The 19,640-nt window shown below is 45.8% G+C and overlaps 1 protein-coding gene across 4 annotated transcripts in view; it reads left to right on the top strand.

Annotated features, from left to right (window-relative positions):
- LOC115479816 (serine/threonine-protein kinase PAK 4-like) overlaps window positions 1-18,060 on the top strand; it is a 309,742-nt gene extending 291,682 nt beyond the window's left edge. For all 4 annotated transcript variants that reach the window (XM_030218033.1, XM_030218031.1, XM_030218032.1 and 1 more), the window contains 7 exons: window positions 5,218-5,883; window positions 6,467-6,907; window positions 8,888-9,021; window positions 9,830-9,956; window positions 12,327-12,452; window positions 15,838-15,972; window positions 16,429-18,060. In XM_030218033.1, the coding sequence (XP_030073893.1) occupies window positions 5,218-5,883; window positions 6,467-6,907; window positions 8,888-9,021; window positions 9,830-9,956; window positions 12,327-12,452; window positions 15,838-15,972; window positions 16,429-16,584 (1,785 nt within the window). In that variant the 3' untranslated portion in view covers window positions 16,585-18,060. The remainder of the gene's footprint in view (window positions 1-5,217; window positions 5,884-6,466; window positions 6,908-8,887; window positions 9,022-9,829; window positions 9,957-12,326; window positions 12,453-15,837; window positions 15,973-16,428) is intronic.
- The last annotated feature ends 1,580 nt before the right edge of the window (window positions 18,061-19,640 follow it).

The following is a 19,640-nucleotide window of genomic DNA, read 5'->3' as shown; positions in this document are numbered from 1 at the left end:
CCCTGTCCCTGGAGGGCCCACAATCTAATGTTTGCATCTGAAGCAATGGAGAGGTAAGTGACTTGCCCAAGATCACAAGGAATTTGAGCAGTGGGGTCCAAGCCAGGCACCCCTGTATGTCAAGCCCAGTGCCCTAACCACTAGGCTGCTCCTCCACTCATGCATATCAAACTTATAAAAAACATATATACACAAACTGAATGATTTTAATTATCAGAACTCTTTGGGGTGGGGATGGAGCGTGAGATTTAATAGAGGACTCTGAGAGGGTGTGCAGGCCTGCAGGTTTGCCAAGGTTCCTTGCCACCCTTTCACTAGCCCTGTGTGCAGGCAGATTCCTTCTCTTTTCTCCGTAACGTTTCATTGTGCACACCTATGATTCGATCTTTCTGAGTTTTATTGGCCTGGGGATTGGCTTGAGCCCAGTGTGGAACCCAGCCACGCCTAGAAAATTCCTGTCTGCATGCTGGATAGCTTGCTAGCAAAATAAAATCTGCTGCCTATACGTTTATTACCGAGGATGGCTTTTGTGGCCAAACTGGCTTTACCTCCACCCACTCGTTCTTCAGATGGAAACATTTAGTGAATTAATGACTTAAGATCTGCAGGATTTGAACAGAGTGCAGGTTGCTGGTTTTGGGGTACAGCAGAATACAAATTGAAAACCCTGTCTTGCTCGTCTCTGCTGAGGTTTTACTTGCCCCAGGCTGAGCAGTAGAACTTCAGCCATGATAATGACCTCACTCAGAAGTGCTTAGAAAAGTGGAGTGTTCTTTGTGTGGATTATGTGGTGGAAGTATTATGTGCAGGGCTTTTTTTGAGGGGGTACTGAGTACCCGGTACCTTTTCCATTGTCTGCTAAAATTGACCCATGGACCCCAAGTTTTAATAAAAGAGCTCAGTCTCTACACACCAATTCTGCCTTGTCATAGATTCTGTGACTGGTTGCAGGGGGCCTGGCTATTGTGGGGTGGATCCCTCAGTGATCACCCCACCCTTAAAATGTGGCCTTGCTTTTGAGTACCAGTACCTTTTTTGCTAGAAAAAATGCACTGATTATGTGTGTTGTGATCTGGAAACCTGGGGATTTTCAAATATATTCTACTCCTTCCAAAGCTGAGGTCCTGACTTTTGTCCAAGTTCTTGGTGCTAATGAAGGAGAGGCCTCACTGAATCGGAGCTGGAACTTAGTGCGTGTGCAGAGCTCATGTTTTGCAAGCAGTAATATTTCTAAGGTAATACGTGAAAAATGGAGCTTTGGAATCTTAGTCCAATGCCCTGATCCTGAGCTCAGCTTCCAATCTCACTGGCCAGATGAGACTTCCCGCTGCTTTCAGCCTTGTCCCTAGGAGAACTGACAGGCTCTCCTTTCATTTTCCCACCCCAGTGTCCTTTCCTGTCACTGTTGCCCTGCTGGCTCTATTGTCCTGCTGCTGTAGGTGACCACTCAGTGTTTATTTCTATAAGACATGGTCACTCCCCTTCCACTAATGTGATTGGATAAGATAGCAGAAGCAAATTTGTTTTATTGGTTTATTTACCATCTTGAAGAAATTCATCTAAGGCAGTGTAGAACAAGAATAAGCCAGACATAGGCAATAAACAATTGAAACAGCAGCGAAATTAAAAGTATGTCCCTCATATATTTCATCGCTGCTGTTTCTTTTTTAATCCCTGAACAATCTACTCCGCCTTTGCTACAGATATATTACCTACCAGGAAAGCCAGGAGAAATACATGAGTCTTCAGATTCCCCCTTGGATGTGTCAGCTATATTAGAGTCCTCGGACTCAGAAAAAGTAATTTCCTCAACATTGTTAGCCACTGTAGTTTTGGCACCTGATAAGGGGTGGATGATAAAACTTTTCTTTAAAAATAGAAATAAAGACTTTTTTGGATTGAAAGTAAGGATATTTCCTGATGTGTCAAAAGAGACCCAGAAAAGGAGGCGTCAATTTCTTTTGCATAGACCTGGAGTCCAACAGTTGGGTGCTTCCTTTTTTCTGCACTATCCATGTAAATGTATAGTTCGATATCAGGCAACTAAATATGTATTCTTTGAACCTACACATCTCACTGAATTCCTAGCTACCAAGAGAATTGGACAAGAGACTCAAAAGTCCTGAAGGAAAGAAATTTTAGTAGCTACACAGGTTCCATTCACTTTTTCCTTTTTTTTTTTTTTTTTTCATCTAAGTGATGTAATTTTCTTGTGTTCTCCATATATGTAAGTCTTGAATCACATTTGTGGACTTGTGCAGTGGAATATATAAATAAGGATGCTTAGGATTGGGTATTCATATTTTCTTTATATATTGTTTTCCTATTGTAAAGATACTGTATTCAAACAGCTTTTCTAAACAAGCGTTTTGGATTGAATTGTAAATTTGAAATTATAAATAATTAAAAAAAAAAAAAAGAAAAAAAGAAACAGCAGCACACATGGCGTAATGTGCCTCTCACTGCGCCAACATAATGGGGGAGATTCTGTTTATGGTGCCTAAAAAAATCAGCTCTGAACTCAGCACCGACTTAACATATTCTATAATTGGTGCCTAGATTTAGGCACCGATTTATAGAATACGCTTACTTGATAGTTCAGCGCCTAAAACAAAAACGTGGTGTAAGTCCCGGCGAGTACATTTATGCGCACTGGGCCATATTCTATAACTACGCACTTAAATTTCAGAACGCCCATTTCCCTACCCATAACCACACCCCTTTTTGCCTGCGCACGTTAAGAAGTTTGATGCACTTCATTACAGAATACACTTAGCGAGTTGTGCGCCTAAATCGTAATCAGTTCCAATTAGTGCTGGTTATTTCTTAAGTGCTGTCATTGGCGTTAAGCTTGTTAAGCTTAAGTTGCACATGTTGTTATAGAATCTGCTTCGAGTTTTGTCGCAGATCTCTAGGCGCACTATATAGAATCCCCAGGAATATGTATTAAAACATTTTAACAAGACAGCAAAGGGGACAAGCGGAGGTGGAACATATAAGCAGATAAGAGAGAGTAACTGGAGTTTGATAGGCAATAAGGGTGACTAACTTAAAGAAAAATTGCACGTGGAATCAGAAAAGGTGCAGGAAATGGTCTCCGCTAGAGTAAGAGTGGATACGCAAGGCTTTGCGGCCTGATCAGAGTCTTAAACTCTGGGACACAACTCGGCTTTTCCGTTTTTCGTTACATGAGTTCCATCGCGGTGTAGCTGCTGCCATAAGTCAGAGTACTGATGGTTATTGATAATATATACAAAGCTATCTCAGGCACCTAAAGAAAGAATACAGCCTAGTATATGTACTAGGTAAAATGTGTTAGACCAGATCACTATGTATGCTGATGGTGTAATCCGCCTATAAAACTGGTGATAGAGCGGAGTATAAGTTTTTTAAATAAAATAAATAAACCTAGAATGCATGAATGTAAGAGCAGCCTAAGAATAGGCCTGAAAAGCACCAATCCCTTTTTATGTAATATACAGGCAGGTGTCTATATACAGGAGACAGAGCAGCATGAGAGGATAATCAAACATATAAACGGCGAGTGACCGTACTCACTCGCAAATGCGTAGTAGAGACTTCACTCTCTGCCCCGCCCCCGCTTCAATACGTGGTGATGGGGGCGGGACAGAGAGGGAAGTCTCTACTGGCATGCTGCAGACGTCGGAACCGCTCCCCCTCCCCCGGAGTCGCCGCCGCCCCTCCATCTGGCCCGAGCACTGTGAACTTACATCAGCACGCAGCAGCAGGCACATCAGCAAAGCTGCCGTCGGGGCGGGCTTCCTTCTCTGCCTTTGTCCCGCCCTCGCCGACGTTACGTCACACGAGGGCGGGACACAGGCAGAGAAGGAAGCCCGCCCCGACGGCAGCTTTGCTGATGTGCCTGCTGCTGCGTGCTGATGTAAGTTTACAGTGCTGCTCAGGCCGGGTGGAGGGGGGGCAGCGGCGACTCGGGGGGGGGGCTCGGAACCCCCCCCCCCCATTCCAAAAGTAGCCCGTTTTCATGGGCTCAACGGCTAGTATAGCCAGAAAAGGGGCATCTTGAACAGCTCTGCTTCTGTGAATCCATGGTGTGACTGCATCTTGAATACTGTGTACTGTTCTGGTCACCTCACCTCCAAAGCCACATAACGGCTAGAAAAAGTACAAAATGTTGAGTGATGGAATGTTTCCCCTATGAGGAAAGGCTAAACGGGTTATGACTCTTGTCCGAAAAGAGACAGCTGAGACGAGATACTGTACAGATCAGTAAAATCGTGAGTTCCGTGGGGCAGGTAACAGTTGTTTACCCTTTCGAATAGTATTAAGAGTAGGGAACGTTTCTTGCTGCCAACAGCAGATTTTAAACAAAGTAGAGAGAGAGTTTTTTCACACATGCATGGTCAAGCTCTGAAATTTGTTGCTGGAAGATAGTCAGTGCATCTTGCCTAAGAGTTTAGACAATTTTCCGTAGGAAAACGCCATTCGCCATTATTGTATTCTTTGGGAAAGACCCCACTTAACCTGGGAGTGACTAACCGGGAATGGATCTATTCTTTGGAATCTGCTAGATACAGTGGAGTACCAAGGGGTGGGGGCGGTCCGCCCCGGGTGCACGCCGCTGGGGGGGGGGGGGTGCCGTGGCGCGCGCCTGCTGCGAGAGTTCCCTAACTTCTCTCGTTCGCTGCTGCTCCCTCTGCCCCGGAACAGGAACAGGTTACTTCCTGTTCCGGGGCAGAGGGAGCTGCAGCAAACGAGCAAAGTTAGTAAACTCGCAGCAGGCGCGCGCTACGGCACCCCCCCCCCCCCCAGCGGCATGCACCCGGGGGGGGGCTCTTTCGCTGGGGGGGTCCGCGCTGCATTGGGGGGGGGGGGCGCCCTGGGTGTCCGCCCCCTCTAGGAATGCCACTGGCCAGATACTTTCTTAGTGAACTGTACTGGCCACTGTTGGTTGATCAAGCCAGCATCTTGTCTCCATTAGTTTGATCCACTACGGTGCATCTTAAGATCTTATGAAAAAGAGCTACAGAAGTTAAATCAGCCAATGATCTGACTACTTTTCGTTGTGTGACATGATGATAGGTTTACCGCCTTCTCCAAAATATTGAATAAAGAAAATAACACTGAAGCTGAAAGTGTTCATTCTTATTTTAGTAGTATTCTTTCAGGCAGATGGACAGTTTTTTCAGCGTTGAATCCAGCTCTCCTCAATGTTTTGTTTTGCTTGTTTTATTTCAGAACATTGTACGAGGGAACACGGTTGCCCGAGATGGCTCACTAATGTGGCTTCTGGATGAGTTTGAGAATATGTCTGTGACCCGTTCCAACTCCTTGAGGAGAGAGAGCCCCCCACTGCACTCCCGGCGGGACCATCTTCACCAGGAAAACGGACTGAATGCCATCTCCTCTGATGCCCACCTCCACCAGGACGCACGAAACAGAGCGAACAAAACTCGTCCAGGGACCAAGCAGAATCAGCAAGGGAGAGAGAGACAGAGGGAGAGAGAGGAAATCAGAGCTCCCCCACAGCAACCACGAGGACAAGAGCCCAGCATCAGACCCCCTCCTCCAGATTATCCAAAACCAGCAGACAGCAGGACGAAACCCCATGAGAGGGCAGAGGGCAAGAAAGAGCAGCCCATAGAACGAGACTATAAGGAACCAACCGACAGGGTGGTGAGGAGGGAAAGGAATGATGGCCTAGATAAGAGACCAAAATCCACAAACACCGGGGAAACAAGTCCACAGTCTCCTCGGGACAAACGTCCCCTGTCAGGACCTAATATTCGAACGCCTGCCATCCCAGTCTCTGATGGGGTGATAAAGACTGCGCAGCACACAGGTCGCCCGTTCAACACTTATCCTCGAGCAGATACGGACCCCAGCAGGACAACTCTGCCTCAGGTAAGAGAGTCCTTCCCTATTACAGCCTAGTTCTGAAAGTACAAACAGGGCGTGCTGGTGTACTGATATCCAAAACGGTGCAGCTGGTTAGTTATAGGCAGTGGCGTAGCTACATGGGGGCCTGGCGCCCCTCCCCCAATTTTCTCTGGGCCCCTGGTTTTCCTGGTGGGGGTTCCCAACCCCCGCCAGCTGAAGCATTGTCCAGCGCCGGTCTCCAGTGCCGCCGTGTTGCCTGCCCTGCTCTGTCTTCCCCTCACGTCCTACACGCTCCTTTTAGCAGGGCAGGCAACGCGGCGGCGCCAGAGACCGGCACTGGACAATGCTTTAACTGGCGGGGGTTGGAAACCCCTGCCAGCCAAGGTATTTGCTGTGGTAGGGGGGGGGGGGCGGCGGCGAGGCAGCAGACCAAAATGTGCCCTCCCACCGCGAGGTATGGCTATGCCTCTGGTTATAGGACATTGATAATCAGGGTGGAGAATCCAGGGCTATTGCACACAGGCAGTCTAGTCTGAAATACTAACTCTCGCCAGTTTTCTTGTTTTGCTCCTAACTTGAAAACTCTGTGTCTGTCTTTCTCTCCTAGACGGGGATGCCTCCAAAAATCTCTTCCAACGGCCCAATAACTGGTGGTAGCAATGCAACAAGGGTGCAACAGGGTCAGGCGAGGCCCAAGAACCCAGAAGCACCCCACCCAAAACTCTCTCCACATGCTTCAGATCCACATTTAACTCGTGTCCCTCAATCAAACTCTCAGGTCCCTCCACCCCCACCACCTCCAGGTCCCCAGCAGCCCCGCTCTCCTCAGCGTGAGCCACAGCGAGTTTCCCACGAACAGTTCCGAGCAGCACTACAGATGGTGGTGGATCCCGGTGACCCCAGGACCTATCTGGACAACTTTATTAAAATTGGGGAGGGCTCGACGGGCATTGTGTGCATTGCAACCATCAGGAGCAGCGGCAAGCTGGTGGCAGTGAAGAAAATGGACCTGAGGAAGCAACAGAGGCGAGAGCTGCTTTTCAACGAGGTGAGAGAGCTGTAGCATACGAAATGGGTTTGAAAGTTGAATCTGGATGATTCTTCCGCGGACTTGTTTGGAAATTGGTTGTAGGCTAGATGTTTCGCAGAGGAAAGCAGTGTAGTTTGTTGGGTCTAATCAAAAATTGTATAAAGTTAGTTCAATAAAAAGGCATCAGCTTATACTTTTTATGTATACATTTTTTTTATTGTTAACATTTCTTTCTGAAGGGTATCGGTATTGGATAAATATTTGAATCTCCAGCTTTTCTAAGATTGTAACCGAATGTTAGAGCAGTGCTGCCACCTAGTGCTGGAGTCATTTATTTTCTGGTTTTATTATTCTTTCCAACCCAGTGGAAGTGAGAATTAGACATTGGTCAAGAACTTTGGTCTGTTTTGGGGGCAAAGTAACTCTCTGAAAATTTAGTGGAATAAGATTAGACTTGGCTTTGGAGAAAAACTGGTGAAAGACACATCAGATCTGAAGTGGAGGAGTGGCCTAGTGGTTAGGGTGGTGGACTTTGGTCCTGGGGAACTGAGGAACTGAGTTCGATTCCCACTTCAGGCACAGGCAGCTTCTTGTGACTCTGGGCAAGTCACTTAACCCTCCATTGCGCCATGTAAGCCGCATTGAGCCTGCCATGAGTGGGAAAGCGCGGGGTACAAAAGTAACAAAAATAAAATAGATACTATTGGAGATTCTACATGGAATGATGCTATTCCTCTAGCAACATTCCATGTAGAAAGCTGCACAGGCTTCTGTTTCTGTGAGTCTGACGTCCTGCACGTACGTGCAGGACGTCAGACTCACAGAAGCCTGCGCAGCCACATTGGTCATCTGCAAGGGCCGACTTCTACATGGAGTGTTGCTAGCAACATTCCATGTAGAATCTCAAATAGTAGCAACAGTGGAGGAGTAGCCTAGTGGTTAGGGTGGTGGACTTTGGTCCTGGGGAACCGAGGAACTGAGTTTGATTCCCACTTCAGGCACAGGCAACTCCTTGTGACTCTGGGCAAGTCACTTAACTCTCCATTGCCCCATGTAAGCTGCATTGAGCCTGCCATGAGTGGGAAAGCGCGGGGTACAAATGTAACAAAAATAAAATAGATACTATTGGAGATTCTACATGGAATGTTGCTACTATTGGAGATTCTACATGGAATGTTGCTACTGTTGGAGATTCTACATGGAATGTTGCTACTATTGGAGATTCTACATGGAATGTTGCTACTGTTGGAGATTCTACATGGAATGTTGCTATTCCACTAGCAACATTCCATGTAGAAGGCTGCGCAGGCTTCTGACGTATGTGCAGGACGTCAGACTCACAGAAGCAGAAGCCTGCGCGGCCACATTGGTGATGTGCAAGGGCCGACTTCTACATGGAATGTTGCTAGTGGAGGAGTAGCCTAGTGGTTAGTGCAGTGGACTTTGATCCCGGGGAACTGAGTTCAATTCCCACTGCAGCTCCTTGTGACTCTGGACAAGTCACTTAACCCTCCATTGCCCCATGTAAGCCGCATTGAGCCTGCCATGAGTGGGAAAGCGCGAGGTAGAAATGTAACAAAAAAAAAAAAAAAGGGCTACATTGGAGGTAGTGAGTGTGTGTGTATGGGGAGGGGTGGGGAATGTTTCAGAAAATAAGCTCCCCCAAAAATAGCCTAGCGCCTTTCTGTGGGAGAAGCAGCATCTGCAGCATAGGAACTTTACATAGAGTGAGAATGAGTACTAGCATCCCACCCGCCATGAACAGAGATGCCTCTCCCATCTTTCCTCTGAGTCTCACACACATGTAAGGAGGGGTCGGAAAGAATTACATGAGCATGTTTTCGCCACTTTGTTTAACTTGACAAATAAACACAGCTAATGCATTTATATATTTATATTCTGGCTACAGTTGTACTGAAATTTGCTTTTAAAAAATGAGAGTTCCAGGTCACCTGGAAGATCTGTACTTCCTTTTGGTTCATTTTATGTATGTTTCAGGTTGTGATCATGCGAGATTACCAGCACGAGAACGTGGTTGAGATGTACTATAGCTATCTGGTAGGGGACGAGCTCTGGGTGGTCATGGAGTTCCTGGAAGGAGGAGCTTTGACGGATATTGTCACACACACCAGGTAAAGCTGGGGGCAGTCAGTGTCCCCCTTTGTGATGGCATTCTGGTCCCGATGCAGAAAGCAACCACAGGCTGTACGTGCAGAAGGCTTGGCCGTAGTGTATATTAAAATGTTTGCATCCGAGGAATTAATATAATTCCATACAACGCAGAGTACGCTGCCTACTTTTCATGTGCGCACAATGCGAGAATTTTTTCACTGGGTCTGAGGCTGCGTGGAAGGTTTTGTGGGGAGAATTTCTTGTGTATCCTTCAGATTTGCATGCTAGTTTTTGCCTTGCTTTGCAAGCAGAAGGAAGCCCGTGCAAGTTTCAAAGGCAGATGGCAAGTAATAAACGTCTGAACAAAACCGAAAGTGAAAGCACATATTGGTGCTGTTCTTCTGTGCCTGAATATGAGCCTCTCAAAAAAATTTTGAGAGGCTTATATTTAGGTGCAGAACAGGTGTTGATGTGTGCTAAACATTCTGTTTTGGTGTGGACATGTGCACAGGAAGCTGCGCTTAACAGGAAAGCTTGTGTATTTGTGTCTGGCATACTCGCCCACATTTGCTGCAGGGTTTCTGTGCATAAAATTTGCATATAATTAACTTATTGCATCCTGCAGTATTATGCTCGCGGTAGAAGCCATGTGTTTAGATATCTGCGGGAGGCTGTACCGCAAACCTTTGTGCATCGCCCTGCATGCTCTTATCTTTCACTGCTGACAACGTCCTTTTTATCCATTGATGCATTATTAGACGAACTGTAAGCAGATCAAACCATTGTAACTAGCTTTGTTCTTCTTCCTCCTACTCATCTGTCTTCCAGGATGAACGAAGAACAGATAGCGGCTGTGTGTCTGTCTGTCCTGAAGGCGCTGGCTGTACTTCATGCCCAAGGTGTCATTCATCGAGATATTAAGAGCGATTCAATTCTGCTCACTCACGACGGCAGGGTAAGCTCAGAGCAGGAAGGATATAGAGGCTCATTTTCAAAAGAGAAAAGTGTCTCAGAAACGTTAAAAGTGGCACTTGGACGTTTATGGAAACTTGGATTTGAGATGTTTTTCTTTGTAAATCACAAGGGGGGTGTGTTGGGTGTGAGATTTGGATGTTCCCAAAACTTTGACGTTTTTCTGCCATAATGGAACAAAGCAAAAACATCTAAGGCTAAAAGTTTGACGTTTTGGTCTAGACCTGTTTCAATCACACCTAAGTCACAAAAAGGTGCCCTAAATGACCAGATGACCACTGGAAGGTTTAAGGCATGACCCCCCCCCCCCTTTATTCCTCCCAGTGGTCACTGACCCCTGCCTCAGATGTTATAGCAATGAGGGCCCTGGAGTAGCCTAGTGGTCGGTGCAGTGCACTGTAGAGAAGGGGACCAGGCTCGTAACCCATTCTTACGCTTGTGGTGGAACATACGAGCCCTCCAAAACCCACCAAACACCTACTGTACCTATATAGGTGACACTTGCAGGCATAAGGACTATTGTAGTGGTGCACAGTAGGTTTTTGGAGGGCTCCCTATACAATATAAGGGGGTAACAGTGAGATGTGTACCTGGGATTTTTATGTGAAGTCCACTGCAGTGCCCCCTAGTGTTCCCCACTGCTCTGCTGGAATGTCTTGGTGGCCAGTATACTAAGAATGCTGCTCTTCCCCAGCCCCCCCCCCCCCCCCCCCCCCCTCCCCAAATACATCCCAGTGGCTTGGTTTTGTGCATTTTTCCCTTGGGATGTTTTTGGGGGTTTGTTTGTTTGTTTTTTCAATAATGGTCCTAAAGGACTCACTGAGCACAGAAATATCTAGAAAATGGCCATTTTCAAAACTAAAAGTTGGATGGTTTTTCTGGTTTGAAAATGGCCATGTTTGCCACTGGATTTTTGGATGTAAAAGTCGGATTTAGACATCACATTGAAAATGCCCCTCATAGTGAAGGTGGGAGGTGTAACTTCCCTGTTGGGTGTATGTAACTGCCGCTTTGAGAATGCACTGTATAATCCATTAGAATGTCCTTGTTATAAAATATTTAGTTTGAAAGTAGAACTAGTCTATGATTAGTGGAAGTACAGAAATGGGAAATGGTTCTCTCTAATACTGAGTTTTAGGGTAGCAGGAAGAATGTGTTAGTATGAAACTATTGTTTTGGGTTTTTTTTTTCTGACATGAGATAGTTAAAAATTCCAGAGGAGTGTGTCATAAAGTGTGTGACACTTCCTTTGCAGCAAAAGAACAGCTTGAGAACAGGAATCTAATATTGAACAACTCGCAGGTTTCTGGAATAAGGCTCTTAGCACTTTTATGTTGCATTGTTAATGGTCACTTGCATGTCTTAAGACGTTTTTAAACCTGTGACGCTTACTGGAATTGCATTTTAGACTTGTTCTATACATTTTGCTGAGTATGTTCAGTTATACAATTACCTCTAATGTCAATTGTTAAGCATTTGCTCTCTAGTTCTTAATGTCTGATAATTTAAGATGTAAAAGACTTCATTTGCCCCCCTCCCCCCTCCTCTTTTCTGTCTGCAGCATTTTGAGTGTCTCATCTCTTTCTGAAGGAGGAGGGAGTGTAACTTCGCTGTGGGTGAAGTTACCATAGCAAGTTTTATCACAAGCTGCAAGTGTCTGACCTTTCTAGATGACACAAGCGCCCCTCTTACACAATGCTCCTGGACCCTTCAGTCTGTGTTCATACACGGTGATTTGATCGACCTCCCTGCCAGAAATAGATCTCTTTCTTCACGAACTTATCTGACCCTACACCTTCCCAATTGCAGAGGAATTAAATACAAGACCTACTATGCATCCAGTTTCTCCTTTTTGGGCAGCCAGCTTTGGAATGCTCTACCAAGACCTATACGATTAATTAACGACTACTTGCCCTTTAGAAAAATGTTGAAAGCTCCCTCTTTAAGCAAGCCTACTCTAATGTCCCAACCTAATCTTACCAACCTCCATTCCCAATTCTGTTCTGACTTAAATACCGACCTCATCATTGGTTTTACTTATCCCTCCTCCCCATTCCCCCTCTACGCATCCCATCCTTCTCTTCTCCAGCCCCCCTTTATTATAGCCTTCCTTACCCCTTTCCCCCCAACTTATATTATCCTATCCTGTCTACCCTATTTTATCCTAATCATACATTATCAAACTCAACTTATCATACATTATTCAAGCTCAACTTCATAATGTTTCACTTTTGAAATTTCTGTTATAAGACTTTGTATTTCGAATTACTATGTAAGCCACATTGTGTGGGAAAGCGCGGGGTACAAATGTAATTAATAATAATAATATGTGCCTCTCATTCTGCCTACCCAGGTAAAGCTCTCGGACTTTGGATTTTGTGCACAAGTGAATAAAGAGGTTCCACGGCGGAAATCTTTGGTTGGGACTCCCTATTGGATGGCCCCTGAACTCATTTCTCGATTACCATATGGACCAGAGGTAAGATTGTTATCTGTTCAGTAACTTTATAGGGCTTGAAGTGTAAAATAAAGCCAAGGGTGATACAAGTCAGGCTAAACAACAGAAACCACTCCAGCAGGCAGCAGGGACAAGTCGTGGGGGGGGGGGGGTTGCCCATGTACCTTTAAGGGAGGTTGCCACACATCTTTGGGACACTGTGAAATTAGGTGACACTTATCCTTACTACATCTGAAAACATTGATATGCCTTCCAGACAAACATTGAGTAAGTGCTTTCCCATCTGAAGGAAGAAACGATATGGCCTCAAACATTTTGTTTAAAATGCCTCTTAGCCTACAAAGATCCAGCGACAGATAGAAAAGTATATGGTAGACATTTCTTATTTTGTAACTAGCTGTTTTTAACCAGTCCAATGAAACTAGCTTTTCAACACTGAGGTATTTTTAGAAATCATATTGATTAAAATCATCCTTATTCTGATTACCTAACATTGTTTCTGGTTTGACCCCTGTGTCTTAGACCTGTCTGTTACAGAAAGGGAATTGACATAGGGTGGTTAGTGAATTAGAGGAAGAGCCTGTCTAGTCATTAGAGCACGGAAATTGCCTTTGATGAATCACTTCACCCTCCATTTCCTCAGTTATAAACTTTGGGAGGGTAATATTGAGCCTGCAGCTGTCAGCATTTGAAAAACCCTCTCCCCCTCCCCCCCTCCCCCCCCCCCCCCCCCCCCCCCCCAGATCTGGATATTCATACGTAGTATCCGGATAGTGACTGCTGCTGAATATCTGGAGTTTTCAGGCAACGTGATGACAGATAGTGATAGTGACGACTTGCCGGTAGGGGGGAGGTTGTTGTTTTTTCACCAAAGGTGGCCTCTCATAACCTCCGACCGGTGGGTTCTTCAAATAGTCTGATTAGGATACACTCTCAATCTGGAATTCAAACCTCCAACTTGCCCACCGGGAGCTCAATCTTACAGTTCCCAGCACAAGCAGGTGCTTGCAGAGGAACTCTCCACCCTTCTAAAGGCCAGTGCGGTCGAACCCGTTCCACCAGGGGAAGAAGGGCTGGGTTTCTATTCTAGGTACTTCCGTGTGCAGAAGAAAACAGGGGGGATGTGTCCCATCCTAGACCTAAGGGGCCTGAGCAAATTTCTAGTTTGAGAGAAGTTCAGGATGGTTTCCCTGGGCACCTCTCTTCCCATGATTCAAGAGAACGATTGGCTATGCTCTCTGGACTTAAAGGATGCTTACACACCTCGATACTTCCAGCTCACAGGAAGTATCTTCAATTTCGACTGGGAACTCAGCACTTTCAGTACTGTGTGCTGCCTTTTGGTCTGGCGTCGGCACCTAGCGGTAGTTGCAGCGTCGTTACACAGACTGGAAGTGCATGTGTTCCCTTATCTTGACGACGCCCTGAAGAGCACAGGTACAAATCAAAGTAGGGTATACACAAAAAGTAGCACATATGAGTTATCTTGTTGGGCAGACTGGATGGACCGTGCAGGTCTTTTTCTGCCGTCATCTACTATGTTACTATTCAGCTGCTATACAGAGAGCCATTCTGTATACACTTAGGATGGGAAAAGGCAGTTCTACGTTCTTTGGATTCAGTGTAGTTAAATGAGCACAGAAATTGGTCCAGAAAGTTCCCTGATGCAGCAGTGATTTTGTTTTTCTTTTTTGACCTTCAAAACACTGGCCATCATCGTTCTGTGCATATTTTTGATCACTGATGATCTAAGTTAAGAGATGTGAGAAGTTGTTTATGCCGATAAGAGTACAGTGAGCATTTTAAAAAAATAAAAAGCGCTCCATATGTTTTCTGAGGCTTTTCCATCTCAGAGTTTATTTTTATATAAGAATGTCAAGTATTTAACACTCACACGGTGAACAGTAGGGTGTTTTGTTTATATGTTTTGGGTTTTTTTTTTTGGTTATTTATCCGGATTCCCATTATCTCGATAAATGCTGGCTCCTCCCAGAAAATGACCACTGACTGCCCCTGGATTATCCAGATAGTGTCGCTGAACATTTTCTCTGAGTACTGTGGCATTATCCGGATGATGCTGCTTCCCTGTCGCATTTACGTGACCACAGTTGCATCTGGTCCATGGCTGGTGTAACTCTGAGCATGTAAACGTAAAGTGCGTTGATACTAGGCTACTCTAGCATTCTCTAATGGAATCTGGGTGCCCAGACGCTGTTAAGAAGAGGCTGTCGTCACGTCCCTGGGGCATCTAAACAGACGTGCTCGGTTATAGAATCGCCCCCCCATAGTTATTAAATAGGCCCCATTGAGAATAATGGAGCTTGTGTTATTTACCGTATTTTCACGCATGTAACGTGCTGATGTGTATTAACCAGGTGCAGCCCAAAGGAAGGTGCCCCCCCCCCTCCCCGGTCTGAGATGCCGCCCTCCCCCCTTCCTTCCTCCACCCTGTTCCCCGAGTTTACCTTCTTTCTCCATGTTCCAAAAGCCGGTGAACTCAGGGTGGAGGAAGGGAAGGGGAGAGATGCCTTTCCCTAAAGCACCGCCTTAGGTGGCCCAATGGTCGGCCCGCCCCTGGTATTAATGTACACAAATCTGGTGCAGATGTAAAGAAAAAAAACCCTCATATAATGTGCGCGTGTTATATGTGTGAAAATACCCTTCCTCTCCCTGGAGTCTTCCATTGCGTTCCACCAACATTATCTCCTCTCCTCAGCTTCCCCACATCTTCCTGCATAGGTTGGTGATGGGGGCTGCTGCCTTGGGGCTCCCCCTCCCTGGAGTTCTCTGTGCGCCAGTGACGACGACTCCTCCCCTCGGTTGCCTTTGGGTTTCCTGTTGTCTGCTGTCCTCTCCTTCCCTCTACCCACAGGCTTCCTTACTTGTTTTGGTAATCCTTTCTAGCAGGGACCCTACACAGGCAGTCTTGCATGTCATTGGGGGCCTTTCTTCCTCAGATGTGTATACAGGAAGTTGCATCAGGAGGAGGAAAGGCCCCTGATGACACACAAGGCTGTCTCTGAGAGTCTCTGCTGGAGGGGGTTACCAAAACAACTAAGGAGGCCTGCGGGGAAGGGGAACAAAAGAGCATACACAGGGAGACCAATGGGAGCAGGAGACGTTGGCGCACATAGGAGTCCAGAGAGTGGGAAACCTGAAGGCAGCTGCTTCGTAAAAACAACAACAAAGACTATTATATAATGCGCACGGGGGGGGGGGGGGGGTATCGTATTTGTAAAAACACATATAATGCATGTATTATACGTGTGAAAGTACAGTAATGTTGGTGCATGTTAGCTTACAGTCTAAGGGCTTTACGTGAAATGTAACTTGCCTTGATTTGGCGTTTGGAGTATTGAGAAATTTAAATTTAAATTCCAGATCCAATGCCTTTCTTCCATTACAGGTTGACATCTGGTCTCTTGGTGTGATGGTTATAGAAATGGTTGATGGGGAGCCCCCCTATTTCAATGAGCCCCCTCTAAAAGCAATGAAGATGATCCGGGACAATCTACCTCCAAAACTTAAGAATGCACACAAGGTAGGGAAGAAACTTTCAGTGAGCTTCTGCTTTTATCTCATTTTGATGTTCTTTTTGCTGGGACGACTGCTAAAACATGCCATTCAGCTCCTAGGGAGAGCTGAGCCCACCTCTACTGACATGGTGACCAGGTTAAGAGCAGCCCTGGAAGTAACTCAGGATGGTTAAGTTGATTGATTGAGGTTTAAATATAAATTCTAGCCTAAATATTATTTGTGGCGTTCACTTGTTGCTTGTAATATTGCAAGTCTTCCTTTAATTGTACTTTGACAATTGAACAATAAAGTGGGGAAAAAGGGATAGAACTAGCTTTTGCTCTTGCCAGCGAAGGCCCCTACAGAAATTGATCGACACAGGTTTCGGAAAAAAATTATTAGAGCTTGAAAAGTCATTGTCTCTCTCTTCTTTGAAAGTTCTTTAAGGTGTACACAATAAATGCAACTTCTTTGTTTACAGGTTTCCCCACTGTTAAAAGGGTTCCTCGATCGAATGTTGGTGAGAGATCCAGGCCAAAGAGCTCCAGCCACGGAGCTGCTGAAACACCCGTTCCTGGGGAAAGCAGGACCTTCATCCAGCATTGTACCACTTATGAGGCAGAACAGGATGAGATGAGAGTGCAAAACCAGAGAGAGACCAACCACAGAGGGAGAAAGCAAACTCCACAGGCCCTCTGGGCACAGGGCTGCCTCCTATTAACCGCTGGAATGTAGCCTTCCTTTTGGGGGCTGGGAGGTTTATTCCTGTGTCCATCCATTTTCCAAGTCCTGCTGAGGAGTGAATCGTGACTTGCGTTTGAAGAGCACAAGAGACCTGGAACCTCAGAGATGGAGGAAGTGTTATCCAGGCCCTTCGCTGTGATTGCCAAATTTTGTCCGGCTGGTGGTGACCCTTGTCTGGATTTTTAGCTGTAATGTTGCTGTCTTCTTCACAGGGATGCGACCACCTTTTACTTCAACAATACTACTGAGGCGTTTTCGTGTCCTTGCTGTTTTTTTTTTTGTTGTTTCATTTTGTTCTTTTAAATGTGACTGCAACTTGTCATCGAAACTGAAGTTTTATACAATATTGAGGAAACACTATGTAAACTGACACTGGAAATTTTAATGTGTTTTACTGTATGCAGTCTTAAGGTTACTGCTGGGATTAGGGTGTGGTAACTGCATGTCATACCAGCAGCAAGCGAGCATTGAAAGGTGGAGAACAATAGTGCGTGTGTGTGAAACCCGTAGGATTTTTGGAATGCGTGTTTTCATAGCAGCTGGTAATATTGGGCAACATTGTAGGACTGTGGGAAGCAGTCAGCTGTCCATGTGGGAGATTAATACAGGCTGGTGAAGATCTGGGGGTGGCATTATTGGATGAGTGGGTAACTCTTTCCCCATCCTTTGCCTCCAATGACCCTTGTTAATATCTTTTCTCACCTTCCAACTCTCGCTATGGCAGGTATGTGACGTTATTTTGCTCCTTGCTTAACAGTGCATTGATTGATCTAACATACTACTCTCAGATTCCACCCTCCTGTTCTGTGCGGTGCAAATAGCACCACTGCAGGTGGCTCCCAGTATTGCAGTCCCGTGTACCACTGTTTCATGTGATTTGTTGTGTTGTAGTCCAGCTCATCTCGTTGATACCTTTTGTCAAACGTATCATGTTCTTAAGGCAAACTGTCAAGCCCTAAGAGGACTTTGCATACAGACTTCTCCTCTTGATTAATTAATCTGACCTTGCTTACTGCCCTGTGCAGTGACCACGTCAGTGGACGTAAAGCTGAGCGCTAGGCAGGCTTAGAACTCAGGAGTTGTGCCGTGATAGTGAGATAGTGGCCTTCTATATTTGCGTATGCTGTCTCCTATGACCCAGCTGAGAAGGGCGATGTGTAAGTCACATTCAGTACTGTGAAGGAAACAATTTAAGGTTTAAAAGTTAAGGAAACCCCCTCTAACCTCAAGGTTTCTCAGTAAAAAGATGTCAGCAGAACAGAAGATGACAACAGTGCTTTCAATGAGAAAAGAGAATGATGGCCCCTTCCAGTGTGCATTGTTCAATTACAGTTAAAATCAGCACAGAGATGATAGTGGACTCCCTCTCCCCCCCCCCCCCCCCCCATGCTTCCAAAGTCTTAATAGTCCATTGATTTGCTGTTTGTAACCAGGTGTATAGTTTTCTCGTAGGCACAAAATATTAGAGCCGAGATGTGATTGACCAACCAATTTTTGTTGCAGCTGAGACTCATATGTTTGTTTCTTTGTGTAGTGTTGAGTTTAAGCACTCCATGTGTTGTTTGCATAGCTATCAGCGTTTCAATAATTCCCATGTGAAAGTTCATCGTTTCATAAAGTAACACTAGCCACTCCCTGCCTACCTCTGGCATGAGCTGTTCCACGTGTTAGGCCAAATCCCAGTTTTTCTGCAGACTGTTAAGTCCTTTCTGTCGCTCCATTCAGGTCCGCCCTCTGTTTGAATTTTGCCATTCGCTTTTCTGTTAACTTGCAAAGAATGGTCTGTTCGTCTTCTGTGATGGAGAATATTAGAAATGTAGCAGTCCAAGAGGCCCACGGTGAACTGTACAGTCCTGATTCACAGTGCTTCCATTTGATGGGGACAAAACACTCGTCAAGGATACAGGAAAAGTAGCTTAGCCTATGGTTCTGGGATGTTCTTGCAACCACAGGTGTTCATCCAAAATCAGGGTGAAACGTGTATAGTATTTTACAGACACTGCTTTAAAATATAGGTGCCTTCATGTTTTCTTCTCTTGCTCTTTCATTCACATATGCGTGTACACGCCTATTCTCTCTCCCCAAAACCTAAGGTCACTGTGGGGACAATTCTAGATCTGGGTGCCACGAGGCAGGAGCCTATTCTGTATCGGTACCTGGGTGTTCAGATTCTGTTCTAGGAGACTAGCGTAACCCCATATCGACATGCCTAATGTTTTACACACCCACAGTTAGGCCTATCTGCAGGCATCTGAATGCAGCAGCGATATCCATAAATTAGAGTATCCTATAAGTTACATGCATGAGTGGGAGCTCCGCCCATGTGTACGACCCCCTTGCATTTATGGTAGAAGCTGAGCAAATTTCAATTTCAGCACTAAAACCTGCCTAAAATTGGAATTTGGCCTCGTTTGGTCTCGGCTAAAAATGCTGGTGCGCTTTTGGCCGAAACTTCATGCTGAGTCATGTAGCTCTCTCTTTAAACAGAAACGATCCCTCCTCCTGGACCCCCGGGCCTGCCTTGCCAGTCACTGGTGGTCTAATGGCACATAGGGTAGGGGCAATCCGTTGTCCCTGTTGTCAAAATGACTGGTGCTGAAGGGTTGTGATACCCATTTTGTCAACAGAGATAGCATGGGCAGGAGCAACTGGGGATCGCTTCTGCACTGACAATGCCACTAGACCACCAGCAACCTGAAGGCAAGGCTCGGGGAGCCTACAGGTGGAGGGAGAGAGCACAGGGGCTGCAGCACCGATTCAGGGCAGTAATGACCAGTTTTGGTTTTGGCCTCATGAGTCTGTCTTGGTTGAAACCGAAAAAGCCCATTTTTGGTTGCCCTCTAATTTATGGCTGTGTAGGTTAGGTGCGCTGTTATAGAATAGCACTTTGGGGTGGGGGGGGGGGGGGGATACACTTTACACTTACATGCATAGAAGTGCTAGTTGTCT

The sequence above is a fragment of the Microcaecilia unicolor genome, chromosome 11 (assembly GCF_901765095.1).
Source record: "Microcaecilia unicolor chromosome 11, aMicUni1.1, whole genome shotgun sequence".
Classification (NCBI taxonomy): domain Eukaryota; kingdom Metazoa; phylum Chordata; class Amphibia; order Gymnophiona; family Siphonopidae; genus Microcaecilia; species Microcaecilia unicolor.
The sequence above is the reverse complement of the archived record's forward strand: the minus strand, read 5'-3'. Positions and strand labels throughout refer to the sequence as shown.